The sequence below is a fragment of the Branchiostoma belcheri genome, unplaced genomic scaffold, assembly GCF_001625305.1.
Source record: "Branchiostoma belcheri isolate BF01 breed outbred unplaced genomic scaffold, Haploidv18h27 scaffold157, whole genome shotgun sequence".
In the NCBI taxonomy this organism is placed as follows: domain Eukaryota; kingdom Metazoa; phylum Chordata; class Leptocardii; order Amphioxiformes; family Branchiostomatidae; genus Branchiostoma; species Branchiostoma belcheri.
The window spans coordinates 239,568-259,529 of NW_017803013.1; the positions used below are offsets into that span (position 1 = coordinate 239,568).

The 19,962-nt window shown below is 40.6% G+C and overlaps 4 protein-coding genes across 5 annotated transcripts; 2 read left to right on the forward strand and 2 right to left on the reverse strand.

The window, feature by feature from the left end:
• The first annotated feature begins 24 nt into the window (after positions 1-24).
• On the forward strand, positions 25-3,591 carry LOC109465724 (40S ribosomal protein S25). The gene is made up of 5 exons (XM_019763115.1): positions 25-130; positions 1,239-1,363; positions 2,564-2,729; positions 3,066-3,140; positions 3,520-3,591. Exons 2-4 carry the CDS (start codon positions 1,259-1,261, stop codon positions 3,137-3,139), a joined length of 345 nt encoding a protein of 114 aa, XP_019618674.1. The 5' UTR covers positions 25-130; positions 1,239-1,258; the 3' UTR covers position 3,140; positions 3,520-3,591.
• A 6,166-nt stretch (positions 3,592-9,757) lies between these two features.
• Positions 9,758-13,548, forward strand: LOC109465722. The gene is made up of 7 exons (XM_019763112.1): positions 9,758-9,855; positions 10,065-10,186; positions 10,414-10,524; positions 10,719-10,823; positions 12,534-12,701; positions 12,925-13,059; positions 13,222-13,548. Exons 1-7 carry the CDS (start codon positions 9,825-9,827, stop codon positions 13,288-13,290), a joined length of 741 nt encoding a protein of 246 aa, XP_019618671.1. The 5' UTR covers positions 9,758-9,824; the 3' UTR covers positions 13,291-13,548.
• A 657-nt stretch (positions 13,549-14,205) lies between these two features.
• Positions 14,206-16,982, reverse strand: LOC109465721. 2 transcript variants are annotated; one of them, XM_019763111.1, is made up of 5 exons: positions 16,806-16,982; positions 15,898-16,215; positions 15,054-15,238; positions 14,594-14,754; positions 14,206-14,420 (listed from the first exon to the last, which is right to left on the reverse strand). In XM_019763111.1, exons 2-5 carry the CDS (start codon positions 16,197-16,199, stop codon positions 14,220-14,222), a joined length of 849 nt encoding a protein of 282 aa, XP_019618670.1. In that variant the 5' UTR covers positions 16,200-16,215; positions 16,806-16,982; the 3' UTR covers positions 14,206-14,219. The 2 variants fall into 2 exon arrangements, with proteins under 2 accessions (XP_019618670.1, XP_019618668.1); XM_019763109.1 differs by having other exon boundaries at positions 15,898-16,219.
• A 1,029-nt stretch (positions 16,983-18,011) lies between these two features.
• LOC109465747 (glutaredoxin-related protein 5, mitochondrial-like) lies at positions 18,012-19,887 on the reverse strand. Its single transcript, XM_019763166.1, has 2 exons — positions 19,519-19,887; positions 18,012-19,052 (listed from the first exon to the last, which is right to left on the reverse strand). Exons 1-2 carry the CDS (start codon positions 19,790-19,792, stop codon positions 18,868-18,870), a joined length of 459 nt encoding a protein of 152 aa, XP_019618725.1. The 5' UTR covers positions 19,793-19,887; the 3' UTR covers positions 18,012-18,867.
• Positions 19,888-19,962: the final 75 nt, after the last annotated feature.

Consider the following 19,962-nt stretch of genomic DNA (forward strand, 5'->3'; position numbering starts at 1 on the left):
GGGGTCCCCGCCGCTGATTGGTCACTGATCACGTGAGGCCGTGCCAGGGAGGCTTCCGTTCCCAGCATGCTACAGCGCGCCTGCGCAATCGCCCTCTTTCCCTTTGGACGTGGTGAGGTCTGGAAAAAAGGTGACACGCCGTCTTTTTGTCAGGATTTCTCTCTCCTTGCTCACGTTAGCCAGCCCATTCACCATATTAAGTGTAGTTAAGGTCTTATTCTAGTGATATGTGGTGAAATTTTCCGGTTTTATGTTACAAAAGTTGGGTTATTTGATCCAAGAATGTGGGGAGGTCAGCTCCGCCATGTTGCAAAATGGAGCAGCTCATTTGCACTGGTGATCACGTGGACAGCTGCATGTGTTGTACCTGCTGCACAATACTAGCCAGCTGCTGCTCGCCCTAAATTCACAGGACGCCGTCAAATGCCATCAAACTGGGTAGCATACGTGGGAAACAATAATATTTGAGAGATTGTGGTGCAAAAGCTGAATTCGGAAGTTGAGAAATTTGAAAAGGGGAAAGCATGATTAATCACTTTGCCATGTGCAGGTCTAGTCTGTAAGCATGTCGTAAGCATGTCCTTACTTCCCTTTCATATATCTGATCTGATTAAAAGACAAGGCTGTCCTCAAGGCCGCGTCAACCGGACAGCACAAAGTTATTGGAATAGCCGCGTATGTTAACTTCTAAATTGTAGAGGTCAGTGTAACACAAATTGATGGTGAAACTTACTGTGGTTGCACAAGTGATCCATGTCAAAGTACATGTATAAACTTGGTGCTAACCAGGAAAACATCAAGATATTGATCAACAAAAGATACACTTTTTTAGATAGAAAAATGTGTGGTCAAATTAGGTTGTTTACAAAATTAAGAAATTTCTACCATGATGGTTTTCAAAGATGGCTGTTGTGTTGAACTTTCTAAGTTGTCAATGATGAGAATACTGTCTGATTTTACCCTAATGATAGGGGATGCTGACAGATATATTCTTAGGACACCTCTTGAGACAACTGTATTATCACAGTTATTTCCTCTGTATTTTTAGTATGTGTCATCTGTAACTGTTCACTGCAAAGTCAATTTGAATATGATATAGAACGTACAGCAAAGGCTCTGTACATAAATCCTCCTTAGATTTAGAACACTGAATTAGTAAGATGCTAGCTCCTATCACACTGACTCTAGAAATCACATACCACAAATGAAGTACAATTTTTGCTATTCTTGACATGTAGGACCCACCTGAACCAGCATCATGCCACCCAAGAAGGACACAAAAGGGGATTCCAAAAAGGGACAAAAGGCCAAGGCTGGAAGTGGTGGGGGTAAGGCCAAGAAGAAGAAGTGGTCGAAAGGAAAGGTAAATGTCATGCTGCAAAATGTACCATAAACTGAAGTATTTGTAAATTTTCAATAACAGAGTCTTGATTGTTGGTTCTTTTTACTGGCTATGACGTTTCTAAGGACTGAAACAAATATAAGATGTTCACTCATGATATTAAAAATTGCAATTTTCTATGGCATGGCAGTAGAAACATTAAAGTCAGCAGACCTTTGCACCAAACAAGTTTCTTTTTAATTGTACACTGTACACATGCATTGTAAAAGCTCTCTATTGTAAATACAAGAATTAAGCAGAATTTAAGGGTATAGAAGTTGAAATGTTTGTGTGTCACTGACCTTCGATGAACTTTCTGCCTAGTTGAGCATTTTCATGTGTACAACTTTTTCACTATACATGCCACATGTGCTTCTGTATATCAATGCCTAATAGATCAACAGTGTATAGTACTTCTTAAACAAGAAGTTGCTAAAGGCCAAAGTCATGCCAGAATGTTTATTTTAGTGAAACATGTCAAGAATGACTTTTAGTTCAATTTGTAATGATCTGTCCAAAACTGGCAGCCAAATGGATGGTGAAAAGGTTCTAGGTCGATAAGAAGTTCTCCATGTTTCACTTGAGATTATTTATATCGCCTAATCCAAATGCACATTGAAGAGATATCAGTTCACTGGTATTTTAAAGGCTGTTAGAAAAAATCTCTGTTGTCGATGATGAGAATACTGTCTGATTTCACCCTAACGGGATGCTGACAGATATATTCTTAGGACACCTCTTGAGACAACTACAATATCACTGTTATTTCTCCTGTCTTATTGATGGAACATACACAAAGAAAAGGGGTACCCGGTAACATGTAATGCACAATTTATACCTGCACTACTGCAAGACCACACTCCCAGAAAAGGAATTTAAAAAAAAAAAATCTAATGTTCTAACTGGAAGTCCTTTTGGTATGGCAGGAGGTAACATCTAACAATCAGTACAGTATTGTATACAAAAGTCCATCCCATATATGGACAGGTACAGATTAGGTGCAGGTAGACAACTGCATAACAACTGCATCTAATCTGCAAAATATTACTGGTAGAATTCATTGACACATACATGTACAAAGAAAGGTTTATCAAGATTCTGAATGTTCATTTGGGAAAATATGCATTATGCCATTATGTCAATTATTAGTGTAACCTTTCTGTTCATTGTCTTTTCTGTTAGGTTCGTGACAAGCTCAACAACCTTGTCCTTTTCGACAAGGCCACATACGACAAGCTTTACAAGGAGGTTCCCAGCTACAAACTCATCACACCTTCAGTTGTATCCGAGAGATTGAAAATCCGTGGGTCTCTGGCAAGGGCAGCTCTCAAGGAACTCCACAGCAAAGGTACAAAGGATATCAAATCTTGAAAACCTGTCTTAAGACCTTTGTGAAGCAACTAGCATTTGGGTCTTCATTTGCATATTCACTATTATGTGTTTGGAAACCCATGAAAAAACATATTCAGTAAATCATTAAGATAAATTTGTATACTAAAGTATTTTGAAAGAATGATTTGCAACTAGAATGTTAAGTTCCATATTGTTTGAAAAGCCAATCCCTACTCATCTCTTTGTGCTTTTGCTCAGGCATTAAAACTGAATGAAACTCAAGTTACTTAGCAGCTGTAGATATCTATGCCAGTAATGTGCATTCACCTGTATTAACACCTTTGTCCTGCAGGTATGATCAAACTTGTTTCCAAGCATTCTGCCCAGGTCATCTACACGAGAGCGACCAAAGACACAGATGAGTAAAGTAGGTATATTTTCTTTGCCATCAACGCTTACTAAGTTTGACAAGAAAGGAGGACTAAATCATCTTTGTCTCTTCCTTTTGAATGTAGTGAATTTATAGTTAGTTGTTCTCAAACTTCAATTTCCCATTAAAGATAGTATCGATGCAAAGTGTCCCTGATGATTCGGTAGTAGAGTACAACATGTGGTTTTCTTGTTCAACTGTAAGATCTCAACATGCTTAGGTTGCATATTAGGATACATTGTAAATTTGGTCACAGTTGTAGCAAATAAAAAGTAGTATAGATAGGTATACAGTTAACTACTTTAACCAGAACATAACACTTTTTAACACTTGTCTTATAAATCAACAACTGACCATTGTCCATTTTGTCTTTCAGATTGTGCTGCGGAGGGGACATTAGTAAAATGTTCAAGAACCACAATAAAGCTTGATGTGATCTTGACCCAAACTATTTGGCTTTGCTATTCATCTTTGAGTTTGTTTCATAGCTGCTACTGAAATATTAGGTTCTTTGGTGGCACCAAAGACTCCAGAAATCTTACTATGATAGCTTGAATGTCCCTCATGTGGTAATAACACACAAACTCTTGTGAGCTATCTCAAATTGACAGAAAAGCTTGCCGCTTCCAATTTACAACATATCTTAATCCAAACCCATCAACATTTATCAGTCACACATCTGCAAAAGTTAGAGACTTGGAAAGTTTTCAGATGTAAGATCTAGGTTGGCTTGCAAGTTGCAACCCTTTTGAAAACCCCATATGAAGCAGAACCGAAAGCCATGATGTACATCAATGTTCATTAATTTCCATAGTTTTTTGCAAACCCACCACAAAGTTGGAATCTTCAGGTATAAATGTACCTATATAGGACAGGCTACAACCATAGGTACAGATGTATTTCTAGACACCTGTAAGGGAAGACAAAAAAAATTTAGTATACTTATAACTTGATCAAACCCATAGTTTAAAAGTGGCCCTGCATGAAGTTAGATTCATATCCTCAACTTCAAGTAAGAGCAATGTAATAGTAACTGATACTTGGGTTGGGTATATTTTGAAGATGCAGGTTTAGGCTAGTGTAATGTACTACAGGGTTGTAGCACATTGGTGGGTGACAAGTGGATCAGGTTACCTACTTATGAGGATTCAGATGCAAGCTGTACAATAAATTGGAATATGTCTACAATAAGTGAAAAGAATAACTTGACAAGTCATTTTGTGCATAGTTGTTAGTGAAAATACATTACTGGTAGTGTGTACTTACAGTTAAATGTTTATGAAAAATGCATGGGCCACACATACTACTTTATTCATTATTGTGATGTTAGAAAATGTATTTTCAAAGATCCATGGAAGCTCCCAGTCAATGTGTCAAAAATCAATGAATATAAAACAAATGCCCTAAATGGAGTAACTAAAAGCTTCATTTTATAACGGTATCTGATGTTTATTTTAAACAAAAAAATCATAAAGTAAGAATGCATATAAACATGCTGAAATCTGACATTAAAACGAGCTTGAGATCAATAAAGTCTTATATTTGATTTGAAATTACCGCCTTTTGTAGAGGAAACAAGGTCACGTGATAGTGCCACGCCTACCTCCCCGTTGCGCAGCCGGTCTGCGCAGAGTAGCGCAGAGTAAAGATGGCGGCAAAGTTGAAAAGTTTCCGTCGCCTTCTTGTAGGATACGATAAAAAATATTGAGCAGAATTGCGTGCTCGGCTTTAAATTTCTCGAGGAACATTTCCCTTCAACAGAGAGCGAGAGGCATTGAAGGGGAGCGGCAGACTCGCGGAAGGTACCGATAGGATAGCGGTTTACTCAGAAAATTCTTTTTTCAGTCTCAAGCAGACGACGTTTTGTGTTTACAAACCTGTGAGGTGTGAGCTGTTAGTTGCCATTTGCGAATATCAAGAATATGTACTACAACGACTTGAAATACCGAAGGTTTGGCTTATATAGAATTCTGATTCACGGCAAGGACGTTAAAGTCGAGGAGACCTCTAAGTAATGATTTTACATATAACTTAACTTTAACATTAACGTGATTTCTAACAACAAAGGGTGTCTCACTTAAACCTCCTACTAAAAGTAACATGTAGTATAAACGTGATTACAGCTACATTTGTACTTTGTATTTATGAATTCACAAATAATTAATCATGGTGTACTTGATAGAAGCTGGAGGTGAGAGAATACCTTGACTGAAGTTTTAGTTTTATGATTTCATAACTTCCAAGATCAAAGTTGACCTAAGAGACAACAACATGGAAGAACCCAAGATACTACCACCTCATGCTCTGTTGGAGGCCGTGATGAAGGTAAGACGATGGCATGAGTAAGGGTAGCGACAAAAATTCACGCTGTAAGATAATATATAAGATACATATAATAGTCACAATAATCATTGTGGTATCAATGAAAATTGTGTACAGTCTATGGGGCTGTTGTGTAAACAAGTGCGACTTCACTGTCCATGGACTTGTATGATACTTGTACAAGTCTGTCATGTAATTTCCTTGTTCTTAAAATCAATATTTCTTCTCGCTTTAATCCTAGTTGATGTTTTTTTCTTTCAACGAAACATTATTCTAATCCAGGATCCAGTCTTATCCTCAATATGTTCTCTTAATTTCATAGATGGTGGAACAAGTGATAATCATAAGGCAAGATCAGCAGAGCAGATATAATCAGCTCCTCTCAGCCAGGACAGATCAGTTGTCTGTACAAGTGTTCCTACAGTCAGATGAACCCAGACACCAGGGGACAGACTTGATGTGGTTTATCATCAGAGGTATAAAGGCCCACTGAGGAAATCTTTCTTCTCGCACAGCAGATACCATGTTAAAAATTTATGTAAAGATTATTGGCCTGTATGGCATGAAAGCTGTTTCATACAGTCTTCTACATTGTTACTGTCAGTAAAATTTTTCAAAGATGGGGTTCTGTGACAATTGTTGGTACAATTTCTTGTGAAATGTCAGTTGCATGGCTTTCCTGTCCTCCTACAGCTGCCATGACTGGATCCTGGGTTACTCATCTTCATCTCAAGAATTTTGTGACAGGTAATCAAGACCAAACAAATTTTTTTCATGCCATCAATGTTTAATAATCTGGATGGCTAAAGAAGAACATGTTCCTACTTTTTAAAAACCTCAGCATCTATATAAAGCATCTCTGCAAAGGCAACTTTGGAAGTTTAGAAACTCTAGGTTGTAGAAGAAGAATTCTTAATTTCTCCACTTACCTACTAAGTTGAGGAAGTTACTTGTATTCATATAATGTTAATGTAAAGCATCTCTACAAACTTTGTACAAAGGAATGATTCAATGTTTAATTTGTCCTTCAGACAGGCTGTATAGGGTGGTGGTTCATTCTCAGGCCTACAGCCCAGAGGAGTACTGTCTGTGGTCAGATCTGGTGGGTGAACAGGGCAGGACACACAGATGTATCGCTACCCTGGGGGCGGGCCCTGAGGATGTCTCTGTGAGAGAAATCACCAAGAAAGTGCCTTCAGGATGGCAGGGATTTTCTCTGCAGTTCAAGGTGCTTTACAATTAATGTCCTTCAACTAACGTTAACCCTGGCTGCTGTTTTCCATTTCATCTCGGTATCACACTCAGGTCCTGCAATCGCTCTTCTTTTTTTTTACTCCAGTGAAGAAGAAATGTGTCTCTGGCATAAAAAGTACAGTGACTAAATTGAGTTTCTGTTATGCTTTTCTGTTTCTACAAGTATCACCACACAGTTTTTCACTTGTTTCCTTGCACAGGTTTTGTACAGCAGGATGAGCATGCTGTCAGAGTGTCAGGCCACCTCTGCCTTCTTCCAAAGGATTCATTTACTGTGTCCAGAGGTAGCTGACATTGCTATATCATATTTTGAATGATATCAATGCATTTTCTTTATTTATGTCATTAACTCATGGTGATAAAGTATGATCAGTTTTAAAGGTTTCTACATGCTATTTCACCTTGCTGTATGGAAACTTGCCACCAAATGTGCCTGTAAGCACATGAGGACCTAAGGTCTAAGGCAAGGCTGCATGTGGGGATTTACTGACAGGTAGAATGAAGACTGTGTTCTGACTTGTGCCACAGGTTTCTCTGGAGTACCAGCTTAGTTTGGATGAACAGCCATCAAAAGTGGAGTACCTGTAAGTAGTAGCAACCTTCTTGTCAAAAAAAACTAGAGGTCGGAGATCTCATGTCTTCGTCAGAGGTACATCGTTCTAGAGAAATTAACATGCGTATTCTTCACTCTTTTTAATAATCAATTTGGTCTAAAGAACAAAAGAATCTCTGTACTATTTTTATGGTACAGAACACCCTGAAACGGTTTGCCGCAGATTATACAGATGCGTCGTCACCCGTGTTAGCGCCCCCCCCCCTACGTTATTTGAGTTTGGACTGTTACTGGGAAAAAAAAACGTTCAAGAAATTCTTACTGTGTTGAAAGTGTCAAAATGTAATAAGAGAAGATGTTATAAAGGAAAGAATCAGAACAGGGTGACTACTGCTGTTTTGTTAATTTGTCTTTATGACAAATAGAAGACTTGTTTCTTGTGTTCTTTGTGTCCTAACATTTGTACTTCTACAGTTAGTATATTCCAAATCTAGGCACCTCGTTTTTCGGCCCTTCGTGTTTTTATTGCGCGCTTGCCTTAAATTTAAGGTAATTAGATTTAAGGTCTCCAGTGGACGTCATCCATAGCAATTACTTGGTGTGGCCGTAGAAAATAACCTGACATATGTCCAACCTATCCTCCCCCTGCTGAAGTTATAGTACAATCCCTCAATGTAACGTCATTTGATCCCATCCCATTATGGGGTTCCCCGGCTATATCCAGCTGTCGGCTGTCTCCAAGCAGATGTAGGTGGGGGATTTCTAAACACAAAAGGTCCTATTACGGGGACATAACGACCTCCACGACTCTCATCTTTGAACTCAATCTTGGAGACCACGACAGTAATATGCCTATCAAATTTCATTAACTTCCATCCACACATACAAAAGTTATCCTGCTCACAAGAAAAATTAACAAAATGCCCCCTGTAGTCACAACGAAACCCCCCACGAAGCTCAGTAACAAACTTAACCTTGGTCCCGACAATAGTAAGCACCACACCAAGAATTATAATCAACATTTTACAAATACTTGAGTTATCTTGCTAACAGGCCACAAACACAAAAGGTGCACTAACGTGACGCACGGACCCCCCACGAAGCCGAAACTTGTACTTGACTTTGGCCTCAACAGCGGTAATATGCCTGCCAAAAATCATGGACGTCGAATCATGCCTTCCAGAGTTATATCGCAAAATCCGCAGTTCCCCACACTCCGGCGAGACAATTTCATAGTCCTTCTGACGAAGACAATAATTTAATTGTATTACATCAGTGTCTACAAGTATACATGTGTATTACACAAAATATCAACCTTTATTTTAGGCCAAACATAAGCAGTTTCAGGACATCCATTGGACAGAGGAAACTACTAACTGCCATTGATCATTACCTGTGGTAAGTAGGCTACAACTTCCATTGTCTTGAGTCTATGAAAGAGTGCCAGTCTAAGCAAAACCTATATATGAAATCATACATTTGACTGCATAAGAATTTATTAATGATATCACGTAATTTACAACAGTAATTGCCATTGCATAGAACTTAAAATTAGGTTACCATTTGATGTAAAAACCTTACAAGCAATGTTGACTTGTTATATGTATCATCTTCATATAAACATAGAATATAGCTCTGCCCTTTGTGTCCCTGATTCAGTCCTGCTGAGGTCCCAGACTGGGAGAAGAGGATTCGACCCCGGGCAGGTTCCAGAGTGATGCTGTCACCTATCAGGCTGTCTGACAGTACAGAGGTCAGAGTACAGCTGTGTGTGTCAGCAGCTGTCACCCCGCCTGTAGACAGGACACTCCTGTCTAACCACTGGTGCAGGTCTGTTCAGGTGTGGTCTACCTTCTCGCTATTATACCAATTTAATCTCTTTAATTTCAAGTTTTGGGCTGGATTCTACTGGTCTTAAAGGCATGAAAATTAACAAAATAGGCAAAATAAGAATAAAAAGAAACTGAGACATCAATATCTTTAGCTTGAATATTTTCCATCTATGTCACTCCATGCCTAGCTCTACACCTATGGTCCAGCAGGTTTGCCCTTGTTCTTCCACGAGAAATGTCCCCTGCCTGTGTCTCACCTGGTCAGGTGGGAGGACTATGGACTCAGGCTGGCTGGGGAGCTAACTCATAGTAAACAAGAAGGTAATGAGCATTACAAGACTTCTGTTCAAACCCACCAGACCTATTTGCCTGTAGTGTTTTTTCCGGTTATTTTTTTCTAAACTATATCAGAAGTTATGACTTGTTCCTATGGCCTTCTTATAGGTCCCATGATAACAGACACAGGATGAAAAGAATACAGAAAACCTAATGAACCATAAGTCAGTTATAAAAGTTCATACACACATTTATACACCTTTAGGTCTGAGTGATACCTTGATGTGTGTTTTTGATTTGTCTGCTGTGTTCAAAGGTGTTGCCTGGCCAGACTGTACCTTCCAACTGGAGACAGCCTCAACAGCAACAGCAATCCAGAGTCAGGGTGAAGGACAGGGCCTGTCTCATGTGTTACAACTGTTCCTGCTCCTGGAGCTGCCCAGCATGTCTGTCCTCACCACCTCCCAGCAAATAGGTAAGGCTGGTTGTTACAGGTTAACCTTTAGTTCATGCATGGAATGGCTGCCATTTTAGTTAGTATCTTGGTGTATTACTTGGTTGGTGAACACGACAAAAGCAACTACAAGCTAGAATTGTGAATGTACTTTCCTAGACAAGGCAAATATTTCTGGCATAAGAACTTGTCACATCATCCCTTCCATGTGTCCTACACTGTGTTTGCAGATCTGTTGTCTGTGCTGAGGAGAGAGCTTGGTCAGCTGGGCACAGACCAGAGGGTGAAGTTCTCCAGAGCTGCCCACAGTGCCCTGAACAAGGTGCTGAACAACCATGCTGACCAGAGAGAGGTGACACTTAACATTCTCATTCATACAGAAGCATGTCCAGAATAAAACCATGTAACCACTTTATTTTTCAACAACAGAACAACTCTGCCCTTGGTGCTGAAATGACATCCATTGGTATTTCTGGAATATCATATCATTCCAGGAGTATGTACATAGGCAGTTAGTGCTGTAAGTACAGCCATAAAGAGGAGTAGAATGATGAGAACTGTACGTTTCTACTCTTTCAGAAACAAGAAGTTATGGAAAAGGCTATTCCCCACATTGCTGACGCAATGCAGACTGTCCTGCGGTACAGCACTGATGATGGCTTCAGGAACAGGTGCTTTGCTGCTGTCCAGGTACGGGGAAACTTAATTGTAATCCAGTGCTTACTTCCAGTGTTTATTTGCGTTCTCCCTTGCTTCCTATCTCCCCAGACATGCTATAATCAAAAGCTTTAGGAACAGGTGCTTTGCTGAAATATTACAAATCAGTTTATCTGTGTAAGAAAAAGACTCATTAAAGATGATTCACCAAATATATTTGTATGCAGGTGGAGGACAGCAGACAGCTGGCCACCGCTGTGTCTGCCAGACTCTGGGACATCGCTGCTGACAAGTACCAGGTCACTCCACCAGACAGTGTCAGGGACAGCCAGGTAGACATGCTCTACTTTTGTCTCTGTCACAGTCATTAAAAAGAATTGCATGAATGACAAACCACTCCACTTGATTTGTTTCACTTACGACAAGCTTAGACCAGTCTCTCTTACCTCTCAGCTTGCCAAGGTTGCTGAATCCTTCGTCTCTACATGGATCTTACAAGATGTACGTACCTCACTGGACACACAGCAGTTTGGCTGCTTGAAAGGCCGCTCTACAACAATGTATCTGGTCAGCCTACTAGACTTTCTCTGCAAGGAATCTGAAAAGGCCAAGAACATTTGCACAATGGTCATGACAGACTTCTCGAAGGCCTACGACAGGATGGACCACACGTTGGCCATTCAGAAGCTGTTACGACTTGGAGTAAGGGGGAGTCTAATCCAGTGGGTCTGCGACTTTCTAACCCAGCGGCGGCAAAGAGTTTGTTATGGAGGACAGCTATCTGACTGGGAGGTACTGACCTGCTCAGTGCCGCAAGGAACACTTCTTGGTCCGTTAATTTTCCTCGTAGTGTTCGATGATGCCATGAGGGACGCACTGCTTCACCACTGGAAGTATGTTGATGATCTGTCTATGACAGAATCTCGCCACTACCTCAAGCCGTCGCTAATGCAGGATGAACTGGACAGTTTCACTAGCTGGTGTCGGAACAACCACATGGTACTTAACCCAGACAAGTGCAAGGTTATCACTTTCTGCTTCATGAGATGCCCGCCCCCACCACCAACGCTCACCATCAATGGATCCCCCCTTGAAGTTGTGCCACTCACCTGTCTTCTGGGGGTGTGGCTGCAGAGAGACTTGAAATGGGAGACGCAGGTTACTAGAATGATAGGAAAGGCTAACGGACGCCTCTTCTTCCTACGGAAACTCAAACACTTCAATCTTCCCACCGTAGACCTCGTCACTATATACACATCCTTCGTACGACCAGTGTTGGAATACTGCGCGCCAGTCTGGCACCCGGGGCTCACCTGTGCACAGTCGGACAAACTCGAAGCTGTACAACGGAGAGCGGTTCGGACAATACTGGGAAGGCGTTTCACTAGCTACGAGCAAGGCAGAACAGACTTAAACCTTCCGTTGCTCTCAGACCGCCGGCAGAAACTGTGTCTCAAGTTCGGGACTCATTTAGAATCCCACACACCGTCAATGCTGCCACCAAAGGGTTCGGACTACCACGATAGAACAACCAGAAACAGAGACAAGTATCGACCAATTAAATGTAGGACTGATCGACTCAGGAACTCCCCAATAGCGTACATTGTTCGCCTTTTAAATACTTAATCAAATAGTTAATGTTTTTAAGGATTAAGCTTTTAATGCCGTCTGATAATCGTATTATTGTATAAATGCTAAATTTTAGTCATCAACGTTATTCCTTTTATACATATATGATAATTGACCCATTGTTTTATTTTGAATTGAACTCTGAAAATATTTGTAATCGGAATCCGCAATTCAGCCTGCGGGCTGCGATGGATTTGTATGTCAATAAACCATTCATCATCATCATCATCATCCGGTATCAGGTTTAACATATTATCAGCACATATCCAGTAAGCTTGTGCCACCTTGCTCTCATGATATACATTTGTATTATAATGGATTGTTCATATTGTCTGAGAAATGTTTTTCTATTGCAGTAATCTCATTAAATGTTTACACATACATTACAGCTTGTTAACCTCCAAATTTTGCAGATTGTTCCTAATGTTGGAGCAGTAGCATCAGCATCAGCTCCACTTCAGAACTCCTGTACATCCTCAGATCACCAACAGTCAGCAGTTCCCAGAGTAGCAGCCTGTACGGAACCCTCAAGTTCTGAACCTGTCTTGGATCCAGCCATGGAACTTCACTCTCAGATACTGGTACAAGCCAGGGCTTACATCAGCTCATCATCTCAATTTTACAAACTGCTGTTGGAAGAATCCTATCCACACGTATGTGATCATGTTTGCAGATGTCAGAGTATAAGTAAGCAACGTAAGTGGTTAAAGAACCTCTATCTTCAACCTCCTTGAAAGAACATATATATTATAATGCATTAATGACAAAATAGAGATTTCTGTTGACATTACTTTTCCTTATTAGGATGAAGACTGGACCAGCCCTGGCTTTACTGACTCTGTGGGACTTCTAGATGGTCTACCACAGGAGAGTTCTGATGGCATGGCAGCAGCTGATGTCTGTCGTGATGATGGAGAAACAACTTTCAACTCAGACAAGGTGAGGCCTTTTATATCTATCTATATCTATCACTATTGAGTAGTTGCTTCTGTTACATAAATGTTTCTTGACTTCTAAAAATAGGGCAAGGTGGGGATCCATTTAATCAAATATTCAACTTGAAAGCAGCCATGTCTAAAGAAACTACTCCTATGTCCCTAGGTTGAAGCACCTGTACTTGAAGATGACTGGTTCAGTCAAGTAATCCTGGATGGTAATCCTTGGGCTTAGGACAAACATCTTCAACATATTCTAATTCTTACGTTCATGGAATATACCCTAGGTCATTACATGTATTTATTAAGTACAGTATGAATGTCATACAAAGTGGAGTTCAAATCTTTGTGGTTAATATAATTAGATTATTTATTTGTATAGTCAAAGCAGAAGCATGTTTATGTACAGCCAGATTAGTTCTATATATACATATAATAATCATACATACTATTAACCTTTTGATGCAGATATCTATAATAAAGTTCTAGCAAATGCAGCATTGTGGCTTTTGTGCTTCATCTATAATATATACTATTCTCTGTCTGTTCTTCGTTGTCAAAGATGACTGTTAGCATACTCGTTCATGGGGTGTGTGACCTCATATATACTATTAGGAACGATTATATAATATTTATTTCATTCACTACAACACTGTTAACCAGTTAGGGGGAAGAGCAGATAGACTGAAGGGATTGTGCATGAAAATATTGGTAAGTATTTTGTGAAATTTAGTTTCTTTTCTTGCTATCGTACCTAGTTTTTCTCTCTACTAAGCAGCATTTTCTACATTTTTCCATTTCTCCCTCCCAAAAATTTCCCTTCTTTTTACAGACAGTGTCTAGTAGGAATGTAGATTTCCATGCAACCATATAATGTTCTGTTACTACAGGTGTCAGGACAAGGTGTTACAAAGATACAGCAAAAAAAATAGCATGGCCGTATTGCACATTAACACAATGGTATTGCACAACAGTGTAGGAAGCATGGATGGTTGGAAAGTTAGTTACAGGTCCATACAGCAGCTCTTAAAGAACACTATGCCATAAGTATAATGATGATGCTATAATAAAACATGGACATTGATAGAGATGCCCATTGAATTTTCAGTTTTGCAGATCCACCATCCTTAGCACATTGCACACTTGTGTAAGAAGTAGGGATGTTTAGTAACTTGGTGCCAGTCCCACGGCTTGTGTGATAATCCCGATCAGCCCTCCAAACACGCAGCCCCACACGATGATCCAGCCGAGATGCGGTCGGATGACGGCCTCCAGCAGAGACGTGACACGCTGTTCCGTCAGAGTCTCCATGCGAGAGTTCATGTACTTCTCCATTTCTTTGCGTAGCTTGCTCACATCAATGACCTGAAAAAAGATAAGAAATTGTACCATTTCTTACGCATACTTCTTTTACAAGAAATTTTCAAAGAAGAATATCTTTCTACCTAACTTCTCCTCCCCCTTAATTCATTTGAACCAAGTTAAGAGAGGTTTGAACCAAGTTAAGAGAGGTTTGAACTGCCCAATGAGTGCCTTACCTGCATGGGATCACTAAGTGTTTCCTTGATCATGGGGGCCAGGTCTTCTCCAAATCCCTGCAGGAAGGGTTTGATCATGGGTTTGAGGGACTTTGGGTCCACGCCCATCTTCAGGATGAGCTGTCCTTCAGGAGTGGTGCCCAGAGATGCCAGCTTCTCATCTGTCACAACATTCAACAAGAACTAAGTACACAAACCTCCACTACTTGGCAATGGCACTAACAACATGCTTGTCATCATGCCAAGGATTTTGTTCCATATTATGATAAATTCTTTGATCAATTCGTGATTGAACTGTTTTAATATTTGTTCTTCCACACATTACACATAGACGGTAGAAAACCCTTTAAATTGAACTGCTCACACTGGAAATACTGTCGACCTGTGAGGCCAGCAGGGGAGTTCTGTGATGCAGAAGGGCAGTTGTGCCACTTCTGTTGACAAATCCCCCCCGTCTTACCAATGAGTCGGTCCACAGTCTTGGAGTGGACGATCTCGCCGACCTTGGCCTTCATGTCGACGTTGTTGGCGACCTCCATGAGTTTGTGGGACAGGTACTTCTCCAGAAACTCCTCGTCAAAAAACATCTCCATAATCACCTCCTTCACCTTAGCACGGATCTCACGGTAACGGTTCGGAATCACGCTGGAACAAGGACAGAAAAACATCTTTCAACCTTAAGGCACAAGGAAGGGTAGTGTGAAAATTCTGGTGCAACATTTACTTCCAAGGTAGAGATGGACATGCATTCATTTTCTTCTGTCTCAATCAAGTTGCATTTTCTGTCTAGCTCCTTGTGAGAGCTGAATTTTTGTCATGGTGAAAAAAATTTACAAATTGTATTCCATTTTAGGCCTGCCCAACCCCAGTTCATTAGTAAACCATGAAAATTTTTCATACTGCACCATGATGGCAACAATAGTATAAATATAATGTACATATAAATGAATATGAAAAAATCCAATACAATGTCCATTAGAACTTCTTTTTTCCTTTCACCAATGGCCACCAATGGCACATAGCAATAAATAAAATAGAAACCAACATTTCTATATATATATGGATGCAGTATACTGTAATTGGTATACTGTACAGTAATGAAAAGTAATGATAGCAAACAAACATCAACATATGTTTTCAGAAGAAAGAAACACACCTACCTTTCTTAGTTTGAAATATAATGAGTTCTGTTTTCTACCACTAAAATTCTGTGCTTTTGAATTTGGCTGGTAACTTAAGGCTAAAGCTGAACACGGTATACCACCAGGGTACGTACAAGGCCTTTTGGCCTTACTAGTACCTACCCACTCCCATACACCCCTGGGATCCTGGTGAACAGCATGACCACAGCCAACCAGTTGGTAAAGCCGCCTGCAAACCCAAACAGCCCTCCGGACAGGAAGTAGCTGACCACCTGTCTCCCGGACACATCCTGGACCAGCAGGAACAGCGTCAGGGCGATGGTGGTCACCACGAAGGTGATGATCAAACTGATGTTGCCCTTGTCACGAACAAAGTTTGATATCCGCTGGGGGAAGTTGGGTTTCTGGGTGGTATCTGGCACGTGGATTTGGACCTCGGAATTCTGGACAGGTCGGTGTGGCATGGTGATGGGTTCTTGTCTGGCTGGTAGGGTGGGTAATGAAGGGTATGATCAGCATTGCAGTTGCTATATGCAGCTAAGTACTAGTACATTGTTTTTAGAGACCTTTCAACAATAAAATTTGCTCTTCAAATCTGAGTTTTTTTCACTTAAGTATCACAGATGATTCAATGTTGAATTTGACTGGTTGAAATACATACACAAAGGAACATGTCACAAAATCATTTTGGTTTGATTTCTGGAACCACATTGGAGGTAGAAACACGTGTGATTTCTCTACCTCCATGTTTTTAGTGAGTGATGTTTATAATGAACCTCCACTTTGACAACATGGATGGCTGATACCGCCCGATACCGCGTTCCCCTCGGATTTACTGTGATAAGTGCACATCGTATTAATTAAATGTCTTGCCTCGATGACCGCAAGCTTGATTGCCGTTATAAAATAACCAAGATGATGCAGGTCCCTGTGCAAGGCTAGCTTCACCAGCCTACGATAATACTGATGCCAATTCAAGGGAGATGCCGAAATAGAATTTCCTTGATCACACTAAAAGCCCCGTTGTTCTCACAAAAAAACGAAGGCCAACGAACGAAGGCTGGACTCACCTTTTCCCGGCTGTCACGCGTCTGTGTCACTGAAAACTTGGCGTTAGGTGGTGGATTGAGTCTAATCTACAAGTACAGTGACTAATTTTGCAATAAATTAGACTGCTTCGCGCTTGCTCTTCCCTTCTGCCGATCCAGCTTTAGAGAGGTAACGTTACCGGTTCAGTTCAGTCATCTGTCAATCGAATGCTTGAAGAGCCTCCTGGCGATTATGAATATTATTGCAGCCCCTCTCCTGTATTATTTATGCAAAGCGCGAAATGTCCCTGTGAATACGTCATTGACTGGTTCAATGACCTTTGAATCCAGGGCTATAACTTGTAACGTTACCTCTGGCGGATTGTTGCTGGGAATGTGGTTGTGCCTTTGTGTCTCACGTTCCCAAATACATATAACGTAAAACACACAGGAACATATACTAGTAGTCACCTTTCATTATACATGTGTATCTTCTAATTTTAATAATATACTGTATATGGCTATTATTGGTATTATCAATAAAGCTGCATCTAACCCCATTCCATAGTACATGTAGTAGGAAACTGCAACCTTAAATGAATAATGATTAGATATGTTTATTAGAATCACCCAGCACAGCCTTTGGAGTTTAATTTGATTTTACTACACATTGATCCCACAATATTAGCACCAAACGTTTTCATAAAATACTTTGCAAAAACAAACAGTGCATAAACCTGGATAGCACAGGCAAAATATTGCATAGTCATGCCGTCAGAACCATGCAGCTACAGGTTGTTTAGTATACACGTCTGTAACTTTCTGTAAACACAGTTGGAAATGAATGATTCCTATCACACTTGACCAACATAGTGCAGTGGCAATACCATATTAAACAACCTGTAGAAAAGCAGACTAAAAGTCTGACTGCATATTTGCATTTCTTCACCCTCCAGTGAATAGTAATCCTTCTTCTGGCCTAGGAGCTTAAATTTCACCCTGCATGATGGAATTGTAATCCCAGTTCTGTATGCTACAGGCAGGAATTGCAGTCCCTCAGAGACCATATTGCACACCTTTAAATTTTTAATATACTTGACAACAAACCACCTTGAGCACATACATACCTTAAGAAGAGGAGGGGTATACCTTGGTGTGTTCAGTGACCAAAACTTCAGTTTCCAACCCACCCTGCATTTCCCTATACTACATGGGGTCCTACATAGGTATGACAGTTCACCAGTTGTATGGTTCAACTTCAAATTCAAATGTATTGTCCATGTGACCAAACCAAATCAAACTGCATGTTTCTGTATAATCACTTCCATTGTAATATCAATGTAACAGCTAACTGCAACTGACTAGTGCAACATACAAGGCAGCTTTAGAATTACCTTTCTGTTTAAAGAGGTAAACCTATTCAGATCTTATGGGACTTTCCCCCATAAAGTCTAGGATAACTGAAAGACAGTGAGGAGAAAGTAAAGATACATGTACAAAGTGTGCTCAGATGCACCAGATATAAGGAAAGTTAATTACAGGGTACAGTGTAACACACAAGTTAGCATGAAAGTTTCAGTTTAATATTTACAAACCTATCACAGGCCAGGTAATCACCTACTGTTTTAAAATAAGCACAAACTAATACTAATAGTACATGTAGTAAGATTGGAAAATCACAACTGTCACCCTCAATATTTTCTGCATACATGTATCTTTTATGTAAATGTGAATGGTACACTTGTCTGTTCGAGCTCCAGTAAACCATTAGAACATTTATATATTGCCTTTAATGAAAATTGAATACATATAACATGAAAATACTTGTCTGAGATCCATCCATGTTTGGCTAGTGTCCAAGTAAATTCCCTCTACCTTGTTTGGAAGAAAACACAAGCTGAACATGGCTGGATGTTGGGCTAGGAAAATGCTGCTGCGCCTGGCTTGTTTTTGTGGAGGCAAGGCTTGACATCACATGGTTGCTATAATGACTCCTAAATGGCTGTCCTCACTTCTTTAAATTTTTTATGTTTGAGTCCATATCTGGGATGATGCCACTCCTGATTCTGCCAGGAGACATTAGAATGAGGTCCACATGTCCATTTTATTGTTTGTCCTTGTCTGAGTCTGGTTGTTTGTCCAACAGAGCCGACCTGATGCCGACTTTCTGCAGTTCCTCCACCAGGTCTCCGTTCTGGTGCATCTGCAGCAAGATGTCACAGCCGCCCACAAACTCACCACTCAGGAAGACTTGTGGGATGGTCGGCCAGCTGCTGTAGTCCTTGATACCTGATGGCAAAAACAGTTGTCAAAATAGTCAAATTCCACCATACATAGAGCTGGCAGGGTACCTGCCAGTTGGCACCTTCACATGAACACAAGGTCATTCCACCATTTCTAATTCATTCTGCCAGACAACATTTTTCTGTAACATGTATCTACCAAAACAGATGAACTTTCATGATAACATTTTTCTGTGTTTGTAATAAGAACACCAGACCACCAAGCCATCATGGACGAGAGAGCATGATCATGTAATTTGTAAACCTTATGCTCCATTGTTACATACCCACATAGTCATCATTTTACACACACCCCTACCTCTAGCCCATATTTGGTACTGCCCAATCTGACCTGGGATGACCGCAAGGACGTTGCCTTGCATAACGGCATGTCATCCAGCTGGATTATAGTTTGAACCTAATCATTGCCTTCCAGACAACAAAATGCCAGAGATCCGTCTTTAAACTTTTACCTTGTCTAAGATTCTCGTCTTCTAAGACGTTGTAGGCGGAGTAGTTGTCGACTCCGTGCATCCTGAAGATCTGTACCACGGCGTTACTGAAGCCGCACATGGGCTGCTCTGGAACCCCCTTCATGAAAACCACCACCTTGTCCTTCTTTACCAGCCCGTCGATGTGCTCGCGGCTGCCCGTGTCCGCCGCTTCACTGCTCAGGGCCCGCAGGAAGGCCGATCGCCGCCCCTGCGTCCGAAGTAACCTGGCTGTGGTGAGAAAAAGTTGACTCATGTTGTACCTGTCTTCAAACTACAGTATTACATCAGTGAGAAACTTCTGAAGGTTGACCGAACAACACCTCCTTCCGCGATATCCGGTCAGAACTATTTTCGGACGTCGAACAAATTGTGAAAAAATATTGACACATACTGCTACATTTTAGGAATTATTAATAAACGGAC

Coding starts and splice junctions, on each gene's coding strand:
- LOC109465724 (XM_019763115.1), top strand. CDS start 1,259: ATGCCACCCAAGAAGGACACAAAAGGGGATTCCAAAAAGGGACAAAAG. Junction 1,364..2,563: donor AGAAGTGGTCGAAAGGAAAG/GTAAATGTCATG, acceptor CTTTTCTGTTAG/GTTCGTGACAAGCTCAACAA. Junction 2,730..3,065: donor CAAGGAACTCCACAGCAAAG/GTACAAAGGATA, acceptor TTTGTCCTGCAG/GTATGATCAAACTTGTTTCC.
- LOC109465722 (XM_019763112.1), top strand. CDS start 9,825: ATGTCTGTCCTCACCACCTCCCAGCAAATAG. Junction 9,856..10,064: donor CACCACCTCCCAGCAAATAG/GTAAGGCTGGTT, acceptor CTGTGTTTGCAG/ATCTGTTGTCTGTGCTGAGG. Junction 10,187..10,413: donor ACCATGCTGACCAGAGAGAG/GTGACACTTAAC, acceptor CTACTCTTTCAG/AAACAAGAAGTTATGGAAAA.
- LOC109465721 (XM_019763111.1), bottom strand. CDS start 16,199: ATGCCACACCGACCTGTCCAGAATTCCGAGGTCCAAATCCACGTGCCA. Junction 14,755..15,053: donor GACTGTGGACCGACTCATTG/GTAAGACGGGGG, acceptor ATGTTGTGACAG/ATGAGAAGCTGGCATCTCTG. Junction 14,421..14,593: donor CACTTAGTGATCCCATGCAG/GTAAGGCACTCA, acceptor ATCTTTTTTCAG/GTCATTGATGTGAGCAAGCT.
- LOC109465747 (XM_019763166.1), bottom strand. CDS start 19,792: ATGAGTCAACTTTTTCTCACCACAGCCAGGTTACTTCGGACGCAGGGG. Junction 19,053..19,518: donor AGACGAGAATCTTAGACAAG/GTAAAAGTTTAA, acceptor TTTTGCCATCAG/GTATCAAGGACTACAGCAGC.